The sequence below is a fragment of the Schistocerca piceifrons genome, chromosome 10 (assembly GCF_021461385.2).
Source record: "Schistocerca piceifrons isolate TAMUIC-IGC-003096 chromosome 10, iqSchPice1.1, whole genome shotgun sequence".
Taxonomy (NCBI): domain Eukaryota; kingdom Metazoa; phylum Arthropoda; class Insecta; order Orthoptera; family Acrididae; genus Schistocerca; species Schistocerca piceifrons.
This window is the reverse complement of record NC_060147.1, coordinates 53094233-53121606: the sequence shown is the minus strand read 5'-3', so window position 1 is coordinate 53121606 and position 27374 is coordinate 53094233. Positions and strand designations below refer to the sequence as shown.

At 39.8% G+C, this 27374-nt stretch overlaps 1 protein-coding gene across 1 annotated transcript in view; it reads right to left on the bottom strand.

Moving 5' to 3' along the window:
* The window catches only part of LOC124718685, a 34369-nt gene extending 6995 nt beyond the window's left edge, over positions 1 to 27374 (bottom strand). The window contains exons 1-2 of the mRNA XM_047244309.1: positions 27279 to 27374; positions 16610 to 16758 (exon numbers count right to left, since the gene is read on the bottom strand). Of these exons, the coding sequence (XP_047100265.1) occupies positions 16610 to 16758; positions 27279 to 27374 (245 nt within the window). The remainder of the gene's footprint in view (positions 1 to 16609; positions 16759 to 27278) is intronic.

Sequence of the window (27374 nt, the reverse complement as noted above, 5' to 3'; positions counted from 1 at the left end):
TGCATGTCTGCACAAAACTCTTGATCGTGTGTGCTTGACAAGTGTGTGGTCATTTAGACCCCTTTAAGGATCTTTGCTGTTTGCTGTACACCAAAAATCTCTTATGTAACCCACTTAGTGGGCTCTATCTGTGATCTCCACAGAGAAGGAACGTGACCTAGCAACAGACTGCTGCAATCTGTTGCCTGTGCCCATTTGCACATTCCTTTTAGCACACATCGAGAATCTGTGTAGCTGAGCTGACTGTCTGAACACGGAAGCCCCAACCTGCTGCTGTATGTAGCACCAAATCGAAGGTGGTATAGCCTTGTGTAAAAGCACATACAGTGTTACACAAATGCTACCAACACTAGTCGAAGACTTTACACAAGTGAATGCATTCAGGCGGTGTAGAGATCTGTGCTTGCAGGTGGGCACTTCACAGCTCGGCAGCATGCTGACAAAGTGATTTCGAGATGTACAAAGGTCATAGGTTGCCTATCTACTGGCTTTCAACAGCAGCAAAAATACGATTTTCAGCATTTAATATAATTATTGAGTGAATTTAAAAAATTAAAATGCTGTCATAACCTACCCATTAAGACCTGTAATCTTATTTTAAAAGATTAACACAGTAGTACAAGTCACAATTAGAAAAATGGCGGTTTGTCTTGGGGCAGCATAACTTATGTTGCACAAATAACTGGATTATGTATACTTGGGGGGTGGAAAAACCAACAACAAGCACTGCAAAGGAATTATCTGATTGGGATGGAAATTGGAAGATGTGATGTACATGGACAGACAAACAAATGATTACAATCTCACTAATGTCTCATATAGTATCACTGATTTAACTGTTAAAAAAAATGCATATTATGCATATCTTGTTTCAGCAGTTACGTTTAGCATAATTTTCAGAGTATCTGAGAAAACTAATCTGCTCAAAGCCTTTAGACTACAAAAAAGATCATCTGAGCCATTGTGGGAGCTAAAAAGAACTGACATTGAAAACCTGTATTTGAAAAGCTAGACCTAATGCCTATTCCAAGCAGCTCTCTAAATGAGATTCTCATTTTCACAAAGGGAAACTCACAACTTTTTGAGGGCAATTGCTTCTTATATCAGTATGAGACTAGACATAGGGCAAGTTACATGTTACCTTCCCACAGACTAAAACTCTATGAGAAAACTCCACACACAATGGGCATGGAATTTTTAAATAAAATATGGAAGGGGAAGTGTGACCCAACTATAAAAAAATATTTCAGGAGACATGAAAAAATATTTGATGAAGCAAATGCTATTATGGTGTAGAAGGTTTCTTGAATGATGACCATATTATAACCACAGATTATTGACAACCGTGTAAATATTACCTGTCTGAAGAAGCAACAACATACATATTGCAACCTTAGATTAAGTTTATTAGTCTGTATCTCATCTTAGAATTGGCAAGTCACGTATGTTACAATCTTTGATTATATGGGGCAAGTTATGTGATAATGAAAATTTGATTTGATTGGATTGGATTATTTATTCAAGAGGAAGAGTTTCACAAATTGAGCACTTCAGTACTACTATGGTCCACCTCTGGCCCTTATGTGAGGAGTTAATTAACTTGGCATTGATTGGTGGAGTTGTTGGGTGTCCTTGTGAGGGATATCATGCCAAATTCTGTCCAATTGGCTTATTATATCATCAAAATCCTGAGCTGGTTGGAGAACCCTGCACATAATACTTCAGACGTTCTCAGTTGAGGAGAGATCCGACAACTTTGCTCGCCAAGGCAGGGTTTGGCAAGCATGAAGACAAGCATTAAAAACACTAACTGTGTGTGGGAAGGCATTATCTTGCTGAAATGTAAACCCATGATGGTGTGCCATGAAGGGCAACAAAATGTGGCATAAAATATCATCAGTGCACTGCTTTGCTGTAAGGAAACCACGAATGACAAGCAAAGGAGTCCTGCTATGAAAAAAAAAATCACCCCAGACCACCACTCCTGGTTGTTGGGCTGTATGGTGGGCAACAGTCACATTGGTGTCCAATTGCTGTCCAGGGCATCTCCAGACATGTCTTTGCTGGTCATTGGGGCTCAGTTCGAAGTGGGACTCATCACTGAAGACATTCTCCTGCTGTCAATGAGATTCCTCATGGAAGATGTGTCTGGAAACGATCTGGACAACGCTGGAATAGCAATCTGACTGTCACCCACCACACAGCCAAACACCAAAGTGTGGTGGTGTGGGATGCCATTTCATGTAATAGCAGTGATCACAACACATTTTGTAGACAGTATTCAAATATACCACTGAATTTACCTGCAAAATTACATCATTGTATGACATATAGTTCATGAGTTATGATATTTTATACTTGAGAGTTCAATTCTTTAAAGAATGGTGGGTGGGGGCTTATCATAGGCACCCTTACAGCACAGTAACACATCAATGATATTCTACACCTCATTTTGTTGCCTTCATAGGAAGCCATCCTAGGCTTGCATTTCACATAGAAAATGCCCGCCCACACATGGTGAGAGTTTCTACTGCATGTGTTCATGCTTGCCAAGCTCTATCTTGGCGAGCAATGTCACTTGATCTCTCCCCATTTGAGAACATTTGGATCACTATGGGCAAGGCAGTCTAACCAGCTCAGGATTCTGACGATCTAACATGCCAATTGACCAGAATTTGACACAGTATCTTTCAGGAGGACATCCAATCAGTGCCAAGCCAAATAACTGCTTTGATAAGTGCCAGAGGAGGACCAACATTTTATTGAATTGCTCAATTTGTGAAGCTCATTCTCTTGAGTAAATCATCCAAGTTTTCTGTAACTGGAATCATTTGTTTGGCTGTACATGTACAGGGTGTTTCAAAAATGACCGGTATATTTGAAACGGCAATAAAAACTAAACGAGCAGCGATAGAAATACACCGTTTGTTGCAATATGCTTGGGACAAGAGTACATTTTCAGGCAGACAAACTTTCGAAATTACAGTAGTTACAATTTTCAACAACAGATGGCGCTGCGGTCTGGGAAACTCTATAGTACGATATTTTCCACATATCCACCATGCGTAGCAATAATATGGCATAGTCTCTGAATGAAATTACCCGAAACCTTTGACAACATGTCTGGCGGAATGGCTTCACATGCAGTTGTTTCTGGATTCTGGCGGTACACCTGGTCTTTCAAGTGTCCCCACAGAAAGAAGTCACAGGGGTTCATGTCTGGCGAATAGGGAGGCCAATCCACGCCGCCTCCTGTATGTTTCAGATAGCCCAAAGCAATCACACGATCATCGAAATATTCATTCAGGAAATTAAAGACGTCGGCCGTGCGATGTGGCCGAGCACCATCTTGCATAAACCATGAGGTGTTCGCAGTGCCGTCTAAGGCAGTTTGTACCGCCACAAATTCACAAAGAATGTCCAAATAGCGTGATGCAGTAATCGTTTCTGATCTGAAAAATGGGCCAATGATTCCTTTGGAAGAAATGGCGGCCCAGACCAGTACTTTTTGAGGATGCAGGGACGATGGGACTGCAACTTGGGGCTTTTCGGTTCCCCATATGCGCCAGTTTTGTTTATTGACGAAGCCGTCCAGGTAAAAATAAGCTTCGTCAGTAAACCAAATGCTGCCCACATGCATATCGCCGTCATCAATCCTGTGCACTATATCGTTAGCGAATGTCTCTCGTGCAGCAATGGTAGCGGCGCTGAGGGGTTGCCATGTTTGAATTTTGTATGGATAGAGGTGTAAACTCTGGCGCATGAGACGATACGTGGATGTTGGCGTCATTTGGACCGCAGCTTCAACACGGCGAACGGAAACCCAAGGCCGCTGTTGGATCACCTGCTGCACTAGCTGCGCGTTGCCCTCTGTGGTTGCCGTACGCGGTCGCCCTACCTTTCCAGCACGTTCATCCGTCACGTTCCCAGTCCGTTGAAATTTTTCAAACAGATCCTTTATTGTATCGCTTTTCGGTCCTTTGGTTACATTAAACCTCCGTTGAAAACTTCGTCTTGTTGCAACAACACTGTGTTCTAGGCGGTGGAATTCCAACACCAGAAAAATCCTCTGTTCTAAGGAATAAACCATGTTGTCTACAGCACACTTGCATGTTGTAAACAGCACACGCTTACAGCAGAAAGACGATGTACAGAATGGCGCACCCACAGACTGTATTGTTTTCTATATCTTTCACATCACTTGCAGCGCCATCTGTTGTTGAAAATTGTAACTACTGTAATTTTGAAAGTTTGTCCACCTGAAAATGTACTGTTGTCCCAAGCATATTGCAACAAACGGTGTATTTCTATCACTGCTCGTTTAGTTTTTATTGCCGTTTCAAATATACCGGTCATTTTTGAAACACCCTGTTCATCAGATTACTGAGTTCTGACCCATTTGGATAATTACTTTGTGATGCATCATTGTTTCTTTTTGTCTTAGAGTGTACATAAAGTACTTGAGAATGAGAACACTTACTGACTTCCAAATCACTTTATACATAATTTCAAATCTTTATGAAACTTTTTCTTGCTGACTCCCTCCACAAAATGATGAAAGGAAAAAAGTTAATTGGCTATTACATTTTTGCTGTTCATGCAGTAAAACTGGAGCATCAGGTACAGCATTTTAATTTATTAACTCTTTACTAATAACTTTGTTCACAACACATTTTGTAGACAGTATTCAAATATACCACTGAATTTACCTGCAAAATTACATCATTGTACGACATATAGTTCATGAGTTATGACATTTTATACTCGAGAGTTCAATTCTTTAAAGAATGGTGGGTGGGGGCTTATCATAGGCACCCTTACAGCACAGTAACACATCAATGATATTCTACACCTCATTTTGTTGCCTTCATAGGAAGCCATCCTAGGCTTGCATTTCACATAGAAAATGCCCGCCCACACATGGTGAGAGTTTCTACTGCATGTGTTCATGTTTGCCAAGCTCTATCTTGGCGAGCAACGTCACTTGATCTCTCCCCATTTGAGAACATTTGGATCACTATGGGCAAAGCAGTCTAACCAGCTCAGGATTCTGACGATCTAACATGCAAATTGACCAGAATTTGACACAGTATCTTTCAGGAGGACATCCAATCAGTGCCAAGCCAAATAACTGCTTTGATAAGTGCCAGAGGAGGACCAACATTTTATTGAATTGCTCAATTTGTGAAGCTCATTCTCTTGAGTAAATCATCCAAGTTTTCTGTAACTGGAATCATTTGTTTGGCTTTACATGTACATCAGATTACTGAGTTCTGTCCCATTTGGATAATTACTTTGTGATGCATCATTGTTTCTTTTTGTCTTAGAGTGTACATAAAGTACTTGAGAATGAGAACACTTACTGACTTCCAAATCACTTTATACATAATTTCAAACATTTATGAAACTTTTTCTTGCTGACTCCCTCCACAAAATGATGAAAGGAAAAAAGTTAATTGGCTATTACATTTTTGCTGTTCATGCAGTAAAACTGGAGCATCAGGCACAGCATTTTAATTTATTAACTCTTTACTAATAACTTTGTTCACAACACATTTTGTAGACAGTATTCAAATATACCACTGAATTTACCTGTAAAATTACATTGTACGACATATAGTTCATGAGTTATGACATTTTATACTTGGAGAGTTCAATTCTTTAAAGAATGGTGGGTGGGGGCTTACTGGTTTTCCATTAAATGTGTTAGGAATATATGGAAATGCTCAACAGGCTCAAGTTGCAGTAACTACAAGTTACTGTTCAAATTTTGAGAGTGTACATCCCAAGAAGAGGTCAGAAACATATTCTTACTCACACATACAACTCTGTACCATTCACAAATAGTGTGTGGGAAGAACAATGGTTGATTAACTCCTATGAGTTCTAATGAGAAAATCAGAGAAACTAAAAGTAATATGTTTTACTCAAGTAATACAATTTACTGACAGCTATACTTCCAGTGCAGCATTGACAAATGGCGTAGGTAAAGTTACTGGATTACAGGAAGAATCCTCTGTCACATACCATAAAGTGGCTTACGGAGTATAATATAGAAGTGAGTGGCTGCCTCTACAATTCTCAGTGTTTTGTTCCACTTAGGACTTTCCAATATTAGAAACGCAATGCACAGATTAAATCTCTAAAGGTAGCTTCGCTTTTGTTAATGTATACATTAGCTCATTCCACATATCTGGAAGAGCTCTGTCCTGATGGGATTTAAGAAATGTTAATGAATCCTACTTGTCAAACAGCCCCACACAACTGTGGTACATCTATAATTGTTGGTAGGCCTCTGTGTGAGCTCAAATCTTTCTATTGTACCTTCACAGTCTCTTTCCGAGTTATACATAGGAGAAAGCAATATATAAGTTACTGTTCTAGGGACATATGCTGCAGCAATTTTAATGGTAAACTGCACCACGATGCACATTGCCTCTTTTCTAGCTCGTGCCACTGGAGTTGCGTGAGAATTTCTGGAACACTTTTGTGCTCACTAAAAGAATATGTGATGAAACACACAGTTCTTCTTTGGATCTTCTCCATTTGCTCTATTAATCCTATCTGGCAATGGTCCTAGATCTTTGAGCATTACTTAAGTAGTGTTTTTAGTATTCTATGATGTCCACCTGGGTGCAGTTATTTCTATAACACGATATTTCGACAGCGTACCTTGCCGTCATCTTCAGGTGATACCTGTAGAATGAGCATCTTTGACGCTGACGCTGTACATACAGGCCTAGTCCTTGGCCCCAGGTTTGGAGTCTAAGCTGTGGATAGCTGTTCCTCCAAGATCCTTACGGGATGGATTAGTTGTGCCTCTCGTTGTGGATGGTCCTTGCGTGGTATGGGTGATAAATCCTGGTTGCCAGCATGCAGGCATGCTGGCAGTGGAGTTGGCTGTTGACGTTGTATTGGTTCTTCTTCCCCTCGTACGCAATGTTATTCAGTGCAGACTCCAGCTCGGGTGAGAGCTTCCTCTCTCCATCGCGGACTTCTTTCTTCAGCCGCGCGACCGCATCCTCCAAAATGAAGCTCCAGTCGCGCAGCGTGAAGACTGGGTTCGAGTTTATTGTGTGAAGGTCCTTCTTCGTGACGAATTCGAGCATAATTGCTCGACATCCACCACGAAGCTCAAATGGCCGGTGTGGAAGTGGTGGCTTCTGTTTCCCTTCCGCTTGCATGAAAAGGTAAGGGTTTCTGTGGACATCGTACCGCCCATCTCGCACCATGGTTGCAATCTTCTTGAGTATCACAGGCAGGTTCATGATGTCCGGGAAAGGTATGACTTCAGAGTGCATCCCTCCTCCCTCTTGATCTTGTTTATCCTGCTGCGTCTTCTTCTCCACATCTGGCGGTGGCTGCGGTACAGGCTGCACCACGTCCATGGGCGTCTCCCTGGTCTCCTGTATTGCTACAGGTTCCTGGGGGACGTCCGTTTGTGTAGACACATCCCTCCCCAGCTTATCGTACCACCGTGGGGGTGGCATCGGGGGCAGGTCTCTTCTTTTGCAGTGTCCTGAGTTCTTCCCGCAACTCTTGCAGATGCCGGTGGAGACCGACGATCTCCTTCTGCATTGCTACCCTCTCTGCCACCATCGCAGCTTTGAGGACGGCCACAGCGCCGCTGGGCGAGATTGCAGCCTCTCCGTTTCCCCCTTTGGGAGGGGGTGGCGGGACCACTGCCTCTTCTCCAAGTACTGCTTTCTTGGTGGTTGATGTCCGCTACTTCAAGTATGTGCAGCTGCGAGCGTTTGCAGTGTGCACGTGGCTACAGTTGACGCACGTTGATGCGACGTCTGGTGGTTTGTCGCAATCACGTGTGTCATGTGCCTTGGCATATTTCAAACATGAGACTGCATCCTGGCCCGTACTGGTGATGTGTCCGATCTTCTGGCAGCGGTAGCACTGCCTCTTGTGCTGCGGTCGGCTGCGTTTCTTCTTGTTGTTGCCACGGCCATCTCCTGCCAGCGTGAGCAGAAGCTGGGCCACAGCAGCAAGTTTACCTCCCTTTCAGTGTCCCGACATGGTGTTGGGCTAGTGGCATTGGCGTGTGCGATGGACGGTAACGAAGTGAGCCGCAGCGAGTCGAGCAGCGGAGTGCGTGTGCGTGCGTGCCTGATGAGCATCTTTGCTACATCCCAACTCCTTTATACCCTGATTGCTCCCCACCCCTTCCTCCACCACCCTTTCATATGCCGTGTCATGTGGAATGGTGGGGGACAGGGGTCTGGCTCAGAGCTGGCCTTGAAGGAACCGATTTGTTGAAATACTTCGTTGTGTTACTGTGATGCCAACTGCTGCTCAGATTGCTACTGCAGCTGCAGTACGATGCGCGAGAGCCATACGCTGAACGCAATGGTCTCCCCTCTGGGTAGTGCCACGTGGCCATCTGGAGCATTCTCCTTGCGACCGTACATTCTCGCGATCACAGCTATCAGCTGTCACATACAGCAGCTACATTCCTGCCAAGTCTTTCAGCACACAGAAGGACATCCAGCTGCCCGCAGATTCAGTAAGGTGTTGATAACGGTGTCTTTGCCCCTTAAAGCCATTCTTGACTAACATCATCTCAGAACGTCCAATCTCAAAAGTCACTAATGCTCACGACTGCCAGAACGTGTACTTAAATCAAATCTGATTTGCATTCTCACAGTGAAGCTACTAATGGCACTCTTATGTGAATGGTGCAAAATTTGCAGACATCATATTTCAGATTTAGAAACACGCCTACCAATTTTGTTTTACGTCTCACAACTCCTTCTTCCTGTTACGGCTTTTTGCGCCAGTGTATTTTCACAAGCATTGAGAATATATAAGCTGCTTGATGCTTGTTCGAATTCTAATTACTCTTGATCGATTTTCAAATTATGGAAGACTGCACAAGCATACATGTGTGTACTTGAGTGTTCGTAGTAACAATACCATTTGCAACCTTCTCCCCCCCCTCCCCCCCCCCCCTCGAAAGTGGAGTACAGAGTTTTTATTCATTAAGAATTCTCATACACTTCTAGAAAAGATTCCGCAAAACCTCTCACCAATTGTAGAACTATGCGGCTGATCGCAGCGAGACAGTACGGTACTACAGAAATTACTCCTACACACAGCAGTCAGCAATTAGAAAGTGTAACATCAGGTACACTCTATTATTAACCCTAGAACGGTCGGGCTGGGTCTGTGGGACCCAATAAATAAATCACTTGTAACAAATGACAAACAGTATGTTTAGATCAAATGACGAATTTTTATTTTGATTAGGTCCTACTAAATGCTATAGTGACTTTAGTTCAGCTTTCTGCAACATACAACAATTACTGTAAAAAAAAAAACTGAAACACACACATCTTTGTAGTACTAAATGACAGTAAACTGAAAATACAAGTAAATTTGACTGAAATAAGAATATAAATGAGAGTAAGTTGTAGAAATAAGAAGCAAAAATGATGAACTTTCGTTATATAAATGGAAATCATGAATTTGAAGAATAGTTCATGAAATATCATCCTCTAAAGTTATCACTTTTCAAAACAGTCGCCGCAAACCATTTCTGCATGCGCCAAGCATAACCACAATTTGGAAACTTTGCAAAAGTATTTAGTTTTGCTGTCCTTGCATTTGTAGCATATTCCCCTTTTCCCTGGTTGTGGATCTTCGACTATTCTTTGTTCTTCGGTACTGGAGAGGTTAGAGGCAAGCCTGCGAATATCGCGCTGGAGGTTTGGTTGGATTGCGCGCATTGTCAAATATGGTGTTATGAGAGACTTGCCTAGTGTTCTGAGGTATTCTCGTCTAACTGATACATTTTTGTTGGCTTTGAACACAATGTAGCCATTGAGAGCCGCAATGTTCAACAACTGAAAAAAGAGACACAGAGGCAACCGTCTTGTTCCTCTAGCAACAGTATATTCACCACACATAGCATCAACGACGTCTTTGCCACCCTTGGTTTTGTTGTAGTACGTTATTACACTTGGTTTTTTCTTTCCACCGCTGTCACTGTCAATTTCATCATCATGGTGCATTGACGACAAAAGGAGTAATGATTTGTTCTGTTTTGGCATATATATATGAGTAATGTGACATCTTCCTGAAATTCAAACATATTTGAGTACTTACTCTCTTTAGGATTTTTGGGTAAAAAGTCAAACGGAAATTCAAGCTTATTTTTTTAACGTACCAACACCAGTAATTTTCTTTTCTTGTAATAGTTTTTTGACGGTTGAGTAAGAAGTAAACCAACTGTGTATCGTCAGATTTCTTCCAGACCCTTTTACTGGGTCTACAAGACGGAAAACATCATCATCTGCCTTATTACTGGCGTTGTACGGTCCTTGGGGTTGTGCACCTGTATAAACTTCCAAATGTTTTACGTAGTACGTTTTAGAACAAGCCAGGATGAAGACCTTGAGATCATACTTGGCAGGTTTATTTGGAATATACATCCTGAACCTGCACCTGCCTCTGTATGGAACGAGCATTTTGTCCAAAGTAACGTTTTCTGACGGAGCAAAATATGCTTTACAGTTGGAGACAAACATATCAAGAATGGTTCTTATGGCAGCAAGATTATCTTGTGCTTTTCTTTCTTCCCTTGTATGGATGTTGTCAAACCTGATACAGCGAGTCAAAAATACGAACCTCTTCAGTGACATACCGCACGAAAGATTTCTATTCCTGTCCCATCTGTATTCCAAAAGTCTTCAATATTCATTTTACCGCCATGCAATGTTCCAGCTAAGTAAAGTAGGCCAAAATATGCCTTCAGTTCATCAAAACTGGTAGGCCTAGCCATGTTCGGGTCACTTGCATAATTGTTTCGATCTGAATCAATATAGATATTTGTTGATTCAAGAACTGTATCAATCAATGCATTGCTAAAAAATAACTGCCATGATTCTAGCGGTGAGTGTACATCCATCACAGCTCGAATACTTCCAGGCAAATGCATTGTAATTGTATTGTGACGTCTTGTTCGAATGCTTTTTCGCCATTTAGTTGCTTCATTCCTTCCTTTGTAATAGCATATAGGTGACGTACGTGAGTCAGTTAGAGGAGCTGTACTTGAATCAGCAATAGCAGGTGCATCGGTGTCAGCAGATGACTGAACATCTTCCTCTTCGTCAACGCTTGTTTCACTATTGCTGTCATGATAACTATTTATTTCGAAGTCTGGGTCCGCACCAGAATCGTCTGCTTCAGTCTGATCATCATACAAAATTCTGCAAATTTCACTGTAAGAAAGACTTTCTGTTGCCACGTGATACTGCAGACTACTGACAATGATAATTCGGTGTTAGGGCATCACATATAGTTCACAAAATAACTAGATACTCAATGATACACCAACATAAAAATGGGGTTGCACCGGCAGAAACTGGTTACGTAAACGGTCGGGCTGAGTCTGACAGACCCTCGCGCCTTTTGAAAGACTGCCAAACAATGACTAAACAAAGAAAAACCTTATTCACGACAATAATGCTTTCTCTCGGATGTTTCAGAAAGGCAGCAGGGCGCTCGAGTCAAATCAACAACTATAACATAAACTCAGTGAAACAAAAACCAGTGGGTCTCACAGACCCAACCCGACCGTTCTAGGGTTAAACGCGGGCTTCTTTCATTTATTAGTCGCTCTCCCTTGCATAATAATGAGCACGCCGTTGTACTACGGACCAAACGGAGGCAAGACGCTATTGTGTGCCGAGCCAACTTCCTCTATGAGCTTCGAAGTACTGTTGTCAAGGCTGACTAAGAGGTGTATCCCAACTGTACCGGAGTCACCGTCGCAGTCTCGAACAACAGCTAACCACATCGCTCCGTGGAGGATTGTTATGGTTACATAGAACGCCACGTGCGCCCGTGTACACTGCGCTATGTCGTAATGGTTTCTTTCACAGCAGCTTTGTTGTCTTTATCACAAGATCCAAGAGTACATTTCGCCATTTATTTTAATTTATTGGCTTTCGAAACGGGCCCATGCAACTGTCTCAACACCGGATAACTTACTGTGTATTACAGGTTTTGACAATTCAGAGTATACATTGGTTTAAGTCGTACCTTGTTGCAAAGTTACATAGGCTTAGCAAATGATTCCGACAAAACAAATTTTACATCCACGAAGATGTATCACAGGATACACAGTGGTAGTAAGCTACAAAATCCTACTGGTAACACAATAGGAAATGATAAATCGATGTTGGTACACACTTGCGATACTCTCAGTTTCGTCATTTCATAATGCTGGAAGGAAGTGTAGCCTGCTAAAGGTAACTTGGTTAGTCAGTGTATCATGTTTCTTTAACACAAGGGCACGCTGCTGCCAGTTCCGGACATTCAAACACGAAATGAGACTAGTCCCATAGGTTTTAGCAGGCTAATGCCAGAAACAACTGTCATTTACATTCTTCATGGCAGGCTGGAGTCAGCGACTGATGTTTTAAATAGTAAAGAATTCGTCACAAATCGTCAGCCGAATCCATTTCTAAATAATTAGGACTTAGGGCAGAAGGATACAAGGTTACAGACCCGTCAACTTTCCGCTATCTTGGGAGTTCTCCAGCAGTCTTTTCTTTCCTGTTAAAAAAATCACTTCCGACATTTATTTTCCGATATATTTGATCTGGATTAGGTGGACGAATATTGGTAGTTACCAATATTGTGAGTTGTTCTTCACGGTATTTCTCAAATCACACTACTCATCAATTTTCGTCACGTATCTGACATCTGGATGCGCACAGAATGGGAACCAGTGTTTCTCTCGTCGCAAATAATCACAAGAAGTTTAGTGTGCTGTGACATATGTACTTGGTAATTTACAGCTCGTCCGCCGCTCGTGGTCTCGCGGTAGCGTTCTCGCTTCCCGAGCCCGGGGTCCCGGGTTCGATTCCCGGCGGGGTCAGGGATTTTCACCTGCCTCGAGATGACTGGGTGTTTGTGTTGTCCTCATCATTTCATCATCATCCAGGAAAGTGGCGAAATTGGACTGAGCAAAGATTGGATAATTGTACGGGCGCTGATAACCACGCAGTTGAGCGCCCCACAAACCAAACATCATCATCATCAATTTACAGCTCGGCAAAGCAAAGTGTTTCCTTGGCTAAAACAGCTCAAAACTGTTATAATATCGACAACTTCTTCTCTGAAACAGCTCTGTGGACTGATTTTTAGTCTGCGAGAGCACAAATACCTATAAATGTGTCAATCATCGATGTTATTGATAAACATACAATTTTTTTCCTGCAATGAAAAAGGGCGTATTAATTGCTGGTGCTTTGCGTACTACTACATGCACAATTCAACGGTCCTTCAGTGCTACAGGAAAAATAAACTGTGGTTGTATTCTAAAGTGAGCGAAAAGAAGTTATGTGAGTCCATGCTAAGTGTTCTCTGAACAAAAGTGACTGAAAAATCTGATTTTACTAATTTTTTCGTTGACAAATTTGGGCAACTATCTCAGCGATTGTTTTTTATTCGCCTTCAAACAAGATTATTTGTGCAATTTCATAGCAGATGTGGTTTTTCTTTTCATCATCAGCTCTTGTCAGGGAAATAATTATTTTATTATTTTGAACTGTAATTAGTAAACATTCATTTGATATGATTGAAACTGATTTTTATCAGAGTGAATTGAAGTATTTTTTTAAGCAGAGTTTTAGATAAAAATGTATAAGCATTTTTAAAATTTGTTTTCTGCATTTGCACTTTCGAGGCATATTAGTGAAGGGTTCTTCATGACAGTTTAGTTTTGTTTATAACCAGCATTATTCTATTTTCGATTTTTTCCCGCTTTGCAATTTTCACATTCAAATCAGCTAAACATTATCTGGATTTGAATAAAAATATATTTTATGCTTTATTTCATTAACTTATTGGCCATTTCGTTGAACATCTTTCAGGTTTAATCATGAAAGTATATAATTTTAGATCATCAACCTCAAAAATGTGTCATATCCATACTCATTTAAATAACGCAAATAGGTTTACCTTCAAGGTAGGCATGAAAACATTCTCATCTTTCAAGTATGAATGTAATCTAGCTAGAACAATTACTGAGTGAACAATTATGGTATGGGATACAATAAAAAATGGCAATTTTAGAATCTTGCTCCCCCACACACTGGAATAATTTCGGCGGACGCCCATGAACAATAGGGAGGGTTGTCCAAGCATAAGTCAGTTATGAGTTTTCAAAAAATTTGAAATGCATCAACCGCGAACTGCTGAAGATTTTATTCATGATTAAGAAAGTTAAGCCTTTCCTGTGGAATGTCAAATCAAACGCTTATCATGAAACAGCAAACAGGGACGCAACATATGATCTTCTTGTCAGGTATACAGCAATTAATCGAGCAGCAGAGAAATATGTAGTAATAAGAAAGATAAATACACAGAGAACAAATTAACTTAGGAGAAAAACTGGTTTTGGAGTGTCAGTCTGCCGGCCGGAGTGGCCGTGCGGTTCTAGGCGCTACAGTCTGGAGCCGAGCGGCCGCTACAGTCGCAGGTTCGAATCCTGCCTCGGGCATGGATGTGTGTGATGTCCTTAGGTTAGTTAGGTTTAATTAGTTCTAAGTTCTAGGCGACTGATGACCTCAGAAGTTAAGTCGCATAGTGCTCAGAGGCATTTGAACCATTTTGAGTGTCAGTCTTCAAAGTAAAAGCACCGTCTCCTGTGAATACATATGACAGTTTTCGGCAACTGTTTGCGACTTCAGTCTCTTTCAGATGTTCAACGACATGCAAAAGTCTCCTATTCAGAAGAATACTGCCATACACTATCCTGCTATTTGAGCCGAAATCGAACCCAAGGACTTGCATCTGCTACAGCAGGTAGAGCAGTACTGTAAGTTTGTAATTAAAACAGAATAAGCCACTTGCAGGTAAAGGAACTATACAGGGTTCCCAGAAGGGGGTCAATATTCAGAGATGCGAAAGGAACGACCATTTGAAGCAAAAAAAGTCTTGCAAACATGGACTCTAAAATGCGTACCGCTACCGTAATAGCTACGAACATTTCTTTACTGCAGTATGAAACAAGTAGCTTGTGCTGAAAGGTCTTTGATTTCTGAATTTTGGGAAGAGGCGCTGATTGCCCAAAACAAGAAAAAATTGTGAGCAAACATAGGCTCTAAAATGCATTCCTTAAGAGCCACGAGCACTTGCTCACCTTCGTTACTGCATGTTTTTCATCAACGCAGCCAGTACAGTGCGGAAAATTCGATTTCCTTGTGAAGTAATTCGTGATCTTAGACAAGTCATGCATGCGCATCGTTTTCTGAGTTCGACGTACTTCGGATACGAGCTAATGCTTGTGCATGAATGCTTGAACCGTGTGGAGGCGTGAGGGATTTGTGCACGCTTGACCATGTGTGCGTGTCAAGTATGCAGTTACGTGTGCATACTCCTTAAAAAGCAAGTCACATAAACTAAGGTGACCATCCGTCCCGTTTTTTTCGGGACAGTCCCGATTTTTGTGTGTCTGTCCCGAATTTTTTCAAAGGTAATTAACAATCATGACCCAATTTGTCCCGAATTAGACATTCATTTCACCTGTATCGGTATATTTTATTATTAGTTTTAGTCATGGTGGGAAATTGTTTGACAAGAGGGTACGACAAATTGTCGAAATCGTTATTGAACTGTTTCTACTGTGCAAACACGTGTTGGCCGCAGCTCGGACAGCTAATGGGCAGTCAGAGACGACGGCAACTGGGAAAAAGTTGCACTTGAACGCATTCGTGCGGTCGAAACGGTTCTAACCGTAACTCGAACAGAAGAAGAAAGAAATCTGCATATTTTCTGTTAGCCATGGAAGAGACAGAGGAGGTTTTATGGCAAACATGCAGACGAAATACAAAGTAACTCGAACAGACGAACAGTAATATACGCTCTCGTTGACTTTGGCGTCGCCAACGCAGTGTATGCTGGTCCCTAGGATACTACCATTTGTCATCTGTGTTCGCCATATTATATCAGATTGAATTTTGTGTTACGTTGTGTTATGGTGTATTACGTTTGATAAGTTTAGCTGTGTCAACAACACTGTTCCAGGTCAAAGATGGGTTGAGATGATGTCTCATTTTAGCCAGAATCATGTGCCATTCTCAAATGTACTCAAGCTAGTGGAGTTTCTTTTCTGCCTTCCTGGCACTAATGCTGCTACTGAAAGGGTATTTTCCCACATGAACAATATATGGACAAGTGACAAAACACAGTTGGCTGTAGAAACCATGAAAGCAATGTTAGTAAGTAGAATAAATTATGATGAAATTTGTTGAAAAATACAGGCTTGATAAAGAAAATTCACAGCACTGATAAATACAGTTGCCCTGATCACAGTCATTCATCTTAGATGGTATTAATAAGATGTAAATGTGCTTTTCTTTGTAACAAATTTAACTGTTATTTTGTATTTATTACATTTAATTGAAACCTTCTTCTCATATAATGAATAAATATAGCCTATTTTGCAAAATTTTTAATGTGTCCCGTATTTGGGCCTAGGAAATATGTTAATGTCCCGAATTTGAGTCTAGAAAATATGGTCACCTTACATAAACACATTATAATGATAATCTATATGAGTGCAGTGTATCGTAAAAAGAAAACTTACGCCCACTTTCGATGATTTTGAGGATCTTTGATTCTGAGCTTTACGTCGAGTTCGCACCTTTGCAGCGGTCTTCTTCTCCTGTAGTGTGGTTTGCAGTTCTCTGAGAAATGTAATATTTTCCTGGACAAAATTTCTTCTGCGACCAGGCCCTTGAAAGAGGTTAACAAAAATGTGATTATTAACGCAACACCAGCAGTAGAAAAATAACCTTTCAGATTTCCCCACATTTTTCGGTTAAGAAACACACCTCTTCGCCTGGAAGTCTTCCTCATTATTGTCACTTTACCGTCTTCAGTCAAAACTTGTTCCATGGATTGAGATTTTCAGTGGATCACTCGACGGTCGGGTTTCTTGCTTATGTCCTTACGAGAAATTAACCATCTCTTGTTATATAACGCAATGCTGATGGACACTGCTGATCCACATTTCTACGCTCTTAATAACAATTTGAAGTATGAGCTTGTCTCATACATTTTTGTTGTGTCAAAAACGGCAAGGCGTGAAAAATGAAATAAAAGCTAGTGAAGACCCGAGCAAAGATATTGCTATACAAAACCCCCGCTAATTGTGAAAGAATAACTCGAAAAATATTCCCTTCAGTGTACAATTATAATTCAGTTATTCTTTTGTCGTATTTCAGTTTTATCACAGTCTATGTATTAGAAAAAAAGATGGATGTAAAATTGGTATAACGGCAAACTTTCACTCACGAAAACGTATTAATAAAACCGAGGTTGAGAGAGATAAACTTCCTCTATGTTTGTATTTAATTTTTTTTTAAGTCTTCCCTAGTAGCTGTAGCCTACCTGCCTTTGTATTTGGTGAGTAACACCTCGTAAGAATAATTCTTAATTTTCTGGTTTTCGAATTCATCCACCCTAACATCTCAAAACGTCGTCTATGATTTATACATTACGCTACAGTCTACTATTAATGGCCTTTCTTCTTCTTTTGAACTTGCTTTAAAGCCCGCGTCTTATAGGAGGGCAGTCCAATGTTTACCCGTTCTGCGCATCCCCCTCCATTAACCGCTGGCAGCCAATAAGATTCTTCTCTTTCCGAGCGGCTATCCACAGCTTGACGGCGAGAAGAACCTCTTCTTTACGCTGCACTGCTTCCGTAGTTTAGCAATATAGACTTGAATGTGTCTGGAAGTGTTTTAGTGCGATTAAAAAGTAAAGTCAGGTGACGATCTAAACGTGAGGTGCAGGCGAGAGGGATTATTTACCATATTTATGACTTTTTCGAACATTGTTTTGAAAGGGGCTCATACTGTTGACCATTGAAGATGGAAAAATGGCCTGCAGAAGTTTGTGGTATCGGCAAGAGAACTGTAAAGAGAATTGCAAACGAAAGTAACAGCCGTAGGAACCTGTGGAAAAGTTGATTTTGTGTCGTCTTGAAAATATCGACATCGCAAGCAATAGATTATCTTTACAACAATGTTTTAAGTCACTCCCAATGAATGTTGAAGGACCAGAAAGTTGTCACCACCTTCTCAAAAGGGAAACTCCCCATCTCAACCCCCTCAGGTTTGGTAGTAATATGCTCCAGTGGAAAGCCTGTCAAAAACTGAAACAGATCATGCATGAAAACAGGAAGAAGCTGTACAGAACTGTGAAAAAAGAAACAGAATAGAAATAAAAACAGTCCAGGCTCAAGAAGCGCAACATCAAGCGATTTTTTTTCACAAAATTATAAACTGTCCGTCCAGTCATTGACGTGTGTGTTCGCTAAAATTGGGTCTGTTTCTTTAAGTCCTTTGTTGTAACATAGTTATGACCCGTTTATTTGTTTTTCTAATTCCTGTGAGACGTCTATGCGGCATCTTGTCTGCTCACACTATTCATCACTTTTACTGGCGACGGTAATACTAGTATATTCTCACCACATGACTCATATCCTATAACCAATGTATAGTATGACAATTGTCAAGACTACAGAAGGAGAACAGACACATCCATGGCTGGTTATATATAATTCATAATTTTGTGGAAAAAAGTGACGCACGAAGGAGATTTAGGTGCGGATATGCCTACTTGCTGTTCAACACCGTGACCACATAGAAAGTTCATAATTTTGTGAGAAAAAACTGGGGTTCGAGGGAGATATGAACAGGGATCTCCCGCTTTACAGTGTAACACCAAGACGACACGACAAGGACGCCGAGGACCTAGCAGATAGAGTTGGGCAACACGATTCTTTTTCCCGATTCGATTCCTACGATTCAATTTCACATTGCGAATCGAAACCTACGATTCGTTCACGATTCTTTCACGATTCATTCTAGTCTGCGATGGCACGATTCTTACGGAATGCAAAAAGTTCTACATCTTACTCACAGATGGCAGGACATGTCTGAAATCACCAATGGGGTTAGAATCGAACTGTATCATGATAAGATATGCCAGAATTAGTTTATTAATGAGTAAACATGCATATGACGTTACAAGTGTGATTCTCGATTTCTAAGTGTAATGCCTTAATTGATAAAAGGTTACGTTTGATTTGATTGTATCTATTGTTTTATTTCAGTATGCCAGGAAAGTGGAGTCGATTTGTGCGAAAGGTGGTTCAAAATTGCTTCCTTGTTCACACGCATCCTCCACTTGACTGCCATCTGGCGGTCGTAATCATTCGGCACGACTCTGCATGATTCGGAAGTTGCCTTCGAAGCATTGGAACTCGGAATCGTCACGGCTCGGAAACACGCAATCGTTCTTACGATTCTTTTGAACGACGATTCGTCCGTATCACGATTCGATTCTTTATGTAGAGACGTTCAAATGAACGACTCATTCACGAATCGCCACAACTCTACTAGCAGTTCGCTTGATGCTGCACATTTAAGCTTGGACGCTTCCCCGTTCCTATTTTGCTTTCAGTTCAGTACACCTACTTCCTATTTTCAAACTCGATCTACGTTCAGTTTCTGACAGACTATCCACTGGGCAATTTTACTACTAAATCAGGGGGCTGCGATGGGGAATTTCCCTTGTTAGAATGTGTGTGACGCAGTTAGCTTTTCTCTTTGTGATACATAAATACAATATACGGCTGCCCATTAAAACTGCAACACCCTGAAGAAACGCAACAAACTTCGAACCGGAATTGGCTTGTAATGATTAGCATCTCAATGCAACTGTACGGAGTAGAACGAGTAGAGAAAAGTGTCATTGTTGCATGAGCATGGATTCCCACTCATTGTGAGCCACACAACAGAGTTTTTTTGTTGGATATCGTAGGCGCTCCGTTTCATTTTCTATCATTTTGATTCTAGATCATAAATGTTTATCTCTATTGCTATTTTGCATAAAAATGCTTTGACACCATTCTTGTGATGGTGAACTACACCAGCAAATCTCAGCACGTTCACGCTTGTTCTGTGTAATAAAATCTGTTGATACGCAATTTGCTCATATTTTATGGAAGCTGAACTCATCCACGGTGGTTTGATAGGCGAACCCAAGACAAAATTGCTATTAACTCATTGAAGTGTCATCAGATTATTTGATTTCATTTTCTTTTCCAAACGCTTTTGTCCACACATTGCAAAGGCGAATCTTTTTGTCGTGTCAAGCGCTCAGATGCTGTAGTAACTAGAAACGAAACCGCTGTCTGATACCTCCTTGACTTCGGTAACGCTAACTGCAACGTTCAGTTATTGATATCAACAACCACCCTGTAATATTTCTGAAGATTTGAGATTAATCACCCCTTTCTCATAACTGTGCACCAATCACGAAACTACCGCGTGAGCAAACCACCACTCTGTAGTAAATCTGAAGGTTTGACATTAGCTATCCGTTTTCTATAACTGTGCCACAATCACAAAACTACCGTATGGACAAATACGACACTATGCGTGTATGTGTTCAAACACAGAATACCCAAAGATCTCACACAATAACAGTTGTGATTGCAACGTACGCAGTGGTTTTCACACTGGTCTTCCTGACAGAGTTTATTTAGAAAATAATGGCTAAATATTTGTGCTATTGAATAAGGTTTGATTAAAACGTCTTCGTGTTTAATAATCAGAAAAAATAAAGTAAACAATGATACCAGTAATAGTTTTCTCGTTGAAACCACTGTGCAAGGAAGAGTATTGCGAGATAAAGTTGGAAGTCCGACACTTTATTGCCTATACGAAGCATACTATACTATTATGAACAAATAAATAAATTCCTGACTATTTCACTGCAAATCTCAGTTGACATTATGCATAATGATATACGTCAGCTGATAATTGTTAGGCTAGTTTTGCTTGTCTATCGCTGAAGATTCAAATTTATTAATCCGTCTGAAATGGTAGTAGACAATGGATCGATCGAGTTGCCGGTTTGACAGGCATATCGATTATTGCATATGCAAATACTTCGGGCTACTGCCGCGAAGTTCAAATTGGGCAGTTGAACGGCGGTGGCGAAGTAGACAATTTGAAGAGCTTCTCATCGAACACCTGACAGGATTTAAATTCCTCAAAGCATCAGTACCACGGAACAAGTGATACATTGTTACGAAGTGATATTACACACGTACGTTTAACGATATGTTAATTTCAGAGAAAGCTTAAGAGTACCGTACTGATATTTGTCCTCATTTTGATTTTGTTCAGAAGTACATCCATATAGTAACGTGTCGAAGATAATTATAGATCAGAAGAATGCTGAATTGCTGGTGCTGTTTAAAGCTGTAAAAACACTTATCACTACAGAAATTTTGTTTATTTACACCGAGTACTGTCTGGTTTTTATGAATTTAATCTGTTTAACTACTATTGCCCATGATCCCATTCGCGTTTCATAAATTAGAATTTTAGTTTGTCAAAAGGAAGTAGTATTTACATTGTTCCCACAAATATGAAAGACAAATTATTTGGATCCAATCATCCTTCACTTAACAGATTTAAACAAATATGGTACGTTTATGCGATTCGTCTTAAAACCAGTAATTTCCATTAACGTGCCTTTGAAATGTATTGTGGTAAGAGAATAATGTGACTTGCTGCTGGAAAATTTTGGAGATTGAGTTTCATTCATTTGCTTTAAACAATGAAATGCTTTTCTTGAGTGGATAACTCTGTCGGTAGGAACATATCCCCGTGACATGTTATGTGGATGCATGAACTTATTTAGTACTATACTTAGCGAGGATAAAACTATTACGTTCCGACAATGTTGAGTCACAGTTTTTGTGCACTGTTACACCAGAATCAAGCAATTGCACGTTCATCAATAACATACTGATCAAAGTTATTTACAGACGTAAGAAATTAAGAAGTTTAATACACAGTACACATTACATACACGGTATATTACACAGATAATTTACTGCAATAAGACATTGCAAAGAACAATCTCAGTATCAGGGAGAAATATCAGTAATGATGTAAAAATTCTGATCTGTGCAGTAACACAAAATTAGGAATGTAAAATTGCCATCACAGATTTATTTTGGTCCGTCAGTTGCGCTCTGAATACCGGTTTCCGTTTTCAGAAAAAAAGATGTTTGATTTCAAACGATCATATTCCGAAATATCATTCGCGGAATTTCTACACTTTCTGCGAACAGCATATCAGACATCAGGAAGCACCGGAAACAAATCGCGTGAGGTGGCAACGGAATGTCAAGATGTGGGAAGCCAGTCAGTCACCTCGCAGATGGAGCTGAGCGATGCAACAATTAAGAAGTCATCGCAAATGAATAAGCGCAAAAATGTAAAACAGCGACGGGCGAGGAATAAAACCGCGGAAAGCTCGTTACACCAGGTGAAAAAATCATCATCATTTCCAATGGAAACGCCTAAACTTTATGGAAAAGAGTCAGCAAGTGACATACATCCAAATAGGAAGTTAGATGACCGACAAAGTGTGGAATTTCTCATGAAATGTAAGCTAAATCAAGCCATTGAGGAAGGTCTTCAAGAGACAGCCGTATCCGGTTTTGTACCAAAATTGGGAATTCCCGCTCTGCAAGAAGATAAAGAAATTCAGACTGAAGTTGCAAGAAAAACGTCTAAAAAGAGCTGTCAGCAACAGCCACCAGAACCAAAGAAGAAGAAAGCAGTTGTGAAAAGAAAGTCAATAAGTGAAATGTAAGTTTTAAAATAATAGAAGCTATCCAAGAATGTCAGTTAGTCACTCGTAAAATTTAAAAAAAGTAGCCATTTTCACCTTCATTTTCATGCATTGATGGCTCTTGTTGATTGATGTTTGGGTTGTAAAAGAGTATCAAGACTATTCAAATGTATGTTTTTGTTTCCCTCCTACTGTCACAGTCTTTCATAACATATTCTCTCAAAACAGAAGTCCTAACCCTCACAGACATTTGTGTGCATGAACCCAATATCGTCTATTTTAATACATTAGTACTTCAATGACATTTTTATATGAAATTCCTAATTAGTGTTTATTTTCAGTTACATGCATATGATGTTCTGATTTGTAGAAGAATCCTCTGGCATGTCCCAGGGAAGTATGTTGTGAACTTTGTAGTTAATTTTGTGTATTACTGGTCTGGCAGACATTATTAATCCTCCCAGACTTTTTGCAGTTGATGCAAGTTTACTATCTGAAAAAAGCTGCAGAAATACCCAGGCAGATCTTGATCAAATTTCAAAGTAGTGCAAAGATTCAAAACTCTTTGTAAATGTTCATAAATGAAAAATTGTACACTTCACAAAACGTAGAATAGTAGAATCCTGTGACTACAACATCATTGAGACACAGAGGCAGTGAACTCTCACAAATATCTGGATGTAACAGTGTGCAGGATATGAACTGAAATGATCACATAGGTTCAGTTGTAGGTGATGCATATGGTAGACGTTGGTTCATTGGCAGCATACAACCAAAATGTTATCATTGTATGAAGAAGACTGCGTTTTATCATACAATATAAGTTGTACAATTGATATTGGTAAGGTTAAAATGAGGATACAGTTTGTTTTTAGTTTCAGTAAAAAAGAAGTAAAAGTAAGTCTACATCTACATCTATACTCTGAAAAGCACCGTGAGGTGCATGGCAGTGGGTACAGTCCATTGTACCAGTTATTAGGGTTTCTTCCTGTTCCATTCAAGTATGGAGTGTGGGAAAAACGATTGTTTGAATGTCTCTGTGTGTGCAGTAGATCTCTGCCAGTACAGTTTCTGTGGTATCTCAATGACACTCTCCGATGCTTTAAAAAAACCTGTGACCATTCATGCTGCCCTTTTCTGTAGACATTCAATACACCCTGTTAGTCCTATCTGGTATGGATGGGTCACACAAGTGATTTGTAAGGAATCTCTTTTGTAGACTAATTGTACTTTCCCAGTATTCTACCAAATAACCAAAGTCTACCACCTGCTTTACCCATGACTACCACAGTGTGATCATTTCATTTCATGTCCGTACAAAGTGTTACACCCAGGTATTTGTATGCATTGGCTGATTCCAGCAGTGACTCATTGATATTATAATCATAGGCTCCTACATTTTTTCATTTTGTGAAGTGCACAGTTTTACATTTCTGAACATTTAGAGAGATTGGGCGGTAGTTGTTGACATCAGATATATCCCCTTTTTTATGCAGTGGTTTAACAATGGCATACTTCAGTCTATCTGGGGAAATACCCTGCTTCAGGGAGCTATTACATATGTGGCTAAGAATTTCACTTATTTCTTGGGAACAAGCTTTTATTATCCTGCTGGAAATGCCATCAATTCCATGTGAGCTTTTATTCTTGAGAGAGTTTATTATCTTCCTAATTTCAGAAGGAGAGGTGGGTGGAATTTCAATTGTATCAAATGGTGTGGGAAAGGCCTCTTCCATTAACTGCCTTGCTTCTTCTAATGAACATTTAGATCCTATTTTCTCTACAACATTTAAAAAATGATTATTCAAAATATTTTCAACTTCCAGCTTGTTGTTTATCAAGTTTCCATTCGCTTTGATGGTGATGCCATCATCCTGTACTCTTGGTTGCCCTGTCTCCCTTGTAATAATATTCCAAATTGTTTTGATTTTGTTATCAGAGGTATTAATCTCAGACATGATGCACATGCTTCTGGACTTTTTAATAGGCTTTCTTAATGTAGCACATTAGTTTTTATAATATTTGGCTGTTTCTGCATCATTACTCTTTCTTGTTGTTAGATACAGTTCCCTTTTGTGGTTTCAAGTTTTTTTATTCCTTTAGTAAGCCAAAGTTTTTTGCATGGTTTCTTATAATTAGATTTAACTACTTTCTTGGGGAAACAGTTTTCAAATTCTCTTACAAGTGTATCATAAAATAAGTTCTATTTTAAATTAGCAGTATCAGGTTCGTTGTACACCTCATCCCAGTCAAACTGCTGAAGATTTTCTCTGAAATTTCTAATTAATTGAACACACAACTTTGGAGGATAGTTTTGAATTACTGAATGAAGCTATGTCATATACTGTAACTAGCTGAGCATCACGGTCAGAAAGGTCATTCTCAACAGGACAAGAATTTATGTTTTTAAACCTATCTTGGTCTATAAAAGTGTTATCTATCAATGTGCTGCTGTCCTTTACTATCCGAGTAGGAAAATTAATGACAGATGTCAAATTGAAAGACCCGAGCAACACTTCCAGATCATTCTTCCTATTACACTCGACATTGAAGTCCTCACAAATAATAATTTGCTTTCCCCTATCTGGCAGATAGCACAACAAGGCATCCAGGTGTTCCAGGAATAAATGAAAGTTTCCTGAGGGGGACCTATATACTGTTACAATTATAAAAGAGCCCTCCTTCAGTTTAAGTTGACAGGCACATGCTTCTATATGTTGCTCTAAACAAAACTTTTTTTGTATCTAAGCTTTCTACACAATGATAACTTTTGACATATATGGCAACTCCTCCTTTCACCTTATTCTCTCTGCTCATATGTGCAGTTAGTTTATAATCACTGATATTTACCTTTTCCATATCAGACATGCTGTGATGCCCAGACAGACATAGTATATCTATTGCATTATAAGATTTAGTGTCATCTAAACAAACCAGGAGTTCATCTACTTTATTCTTAAATCCCGGGATGTTTTGGCGAAAAATGGTGACATTATTTTTTACTTTACTTTTGTGGGAAGCTACTTTTTTCTTTAATCCATCCATATTTTGGTTAAATATGGTAACATTATTATTTACTTTCCTGTTGTGAGAATTTTGTGAGCTTTGGACCTCTTTAGCACCTGCCTTCCTGAACTTCTCATTGGATGCTGATATTAGTCTAAAAAAGAGGTACATCCATGAGTACTAGTGTCTGTCCTTATGGATTTCGCTAACAACCCTTCCAGTTTACCCTTCTCTTTCCTATTGAGGTGTAGGCCATGCCTTGTGAAATCCCCCCTATCAATATCCTCGACAGGAACCAATTCAATGTCTGAAAGAGTGGCCGCCCTATGCAACTGATCCAACTCCATACTTACCCTCCTGACAGAGCAGTTCAACTGGGGCTGATCATGCCGCACGAAAGTGGGCACCAGCCCAACACTGGTATGGGTCATTGCTGAGTGTCTTGTCTACTACGACAAATACACCCCCTTCATTTCCCATTTACCTGGCCTTTCAATATACACTTAAATTTTCCCCAAAAACTTCACTGCGATCAATTTCAGATTTCAACCATCATTCTGTACATATTACCATGTGAGCTTCTTTGCTTTTCATGAGGGCTTTAAACTCTGGCACTTTGTTGTAAATGGTTCAGCAGTTTACCATTAGGATTTTAATACTCTCACCTATGCGAGCCATTTCTTTCAATCTTACAATGAAACTTCAGGGTTTCCTACAGCTATCGTTATCTTTATTGGAAGGAGAGTAGATATGTGAACTGTTTAAGGACATGTCAAAATATGTATATAGTATCAGCAAAATAGTAGGCAAATTAAAATTAGGTACTTATTTTTACAATCTAATTTTTTAAGTAAAATTTATTTTAGTGTAAATATTCGGAAATTCTTTTACATAGGAGAAACAGTGTTTTATTAGAACAGTCTTTAGTTTCATTTTAGGTACTGAATACATAGCAATGTTTATTTCCTCTGGTATCTTATTGCGTAGCATGTCATCGGTGTTTAAACATACCCATTTGATAGGACACTGTTCTGGTATATTTTTGATGCATATTTTATTGCACTCTGGTACAGTAGGCTAGTTGTATACATTTTCCTTCAGTAATTGTTTGTCTGTTTTCAAGAGGTTTTGAAGAGGTATTTTCTGGTGAAGAACATAATTTCATAAATGAATAAGCATGCAACAATCAGAGCACAAAGCTCGGTAATGTGAAATGTACTGGGATCCATCTTTTTAAGGCCACAAATTATTCTTAGAGCTCAATTTTGCATTCTAACTACTGAACTGAGTGTCCCCATAAAATGCTCTCATACTGGTGCAATGAGTTATGCATAGTGTGTCTGCAGTAATGTTGTTTTGCTAATTGTAGATTTTAATATTCTTAGATCATAATACGCAAATGTACATTTCTTTGACAAGTTACTTGCATGTGTGACCCATTTTAAATCCTGCTGAACCCACAGACCCAAAATTTTGTTGCATTTGTTTTCTAAAGGATCATTTTCTAGTATTGCATGAATATACATTTGTCTAGATAATTGAAATAAATCAAAGGTCACAAACAGTTTTTTTTCAGTACTTACAATGAAATTGTTTTTGGTGAACCACTCTGAAAGTATTTTTATAGACCTTCTTGCTGCTGGATGTGAGATTTTCGGGCTGCATCCACTGAGCAACAT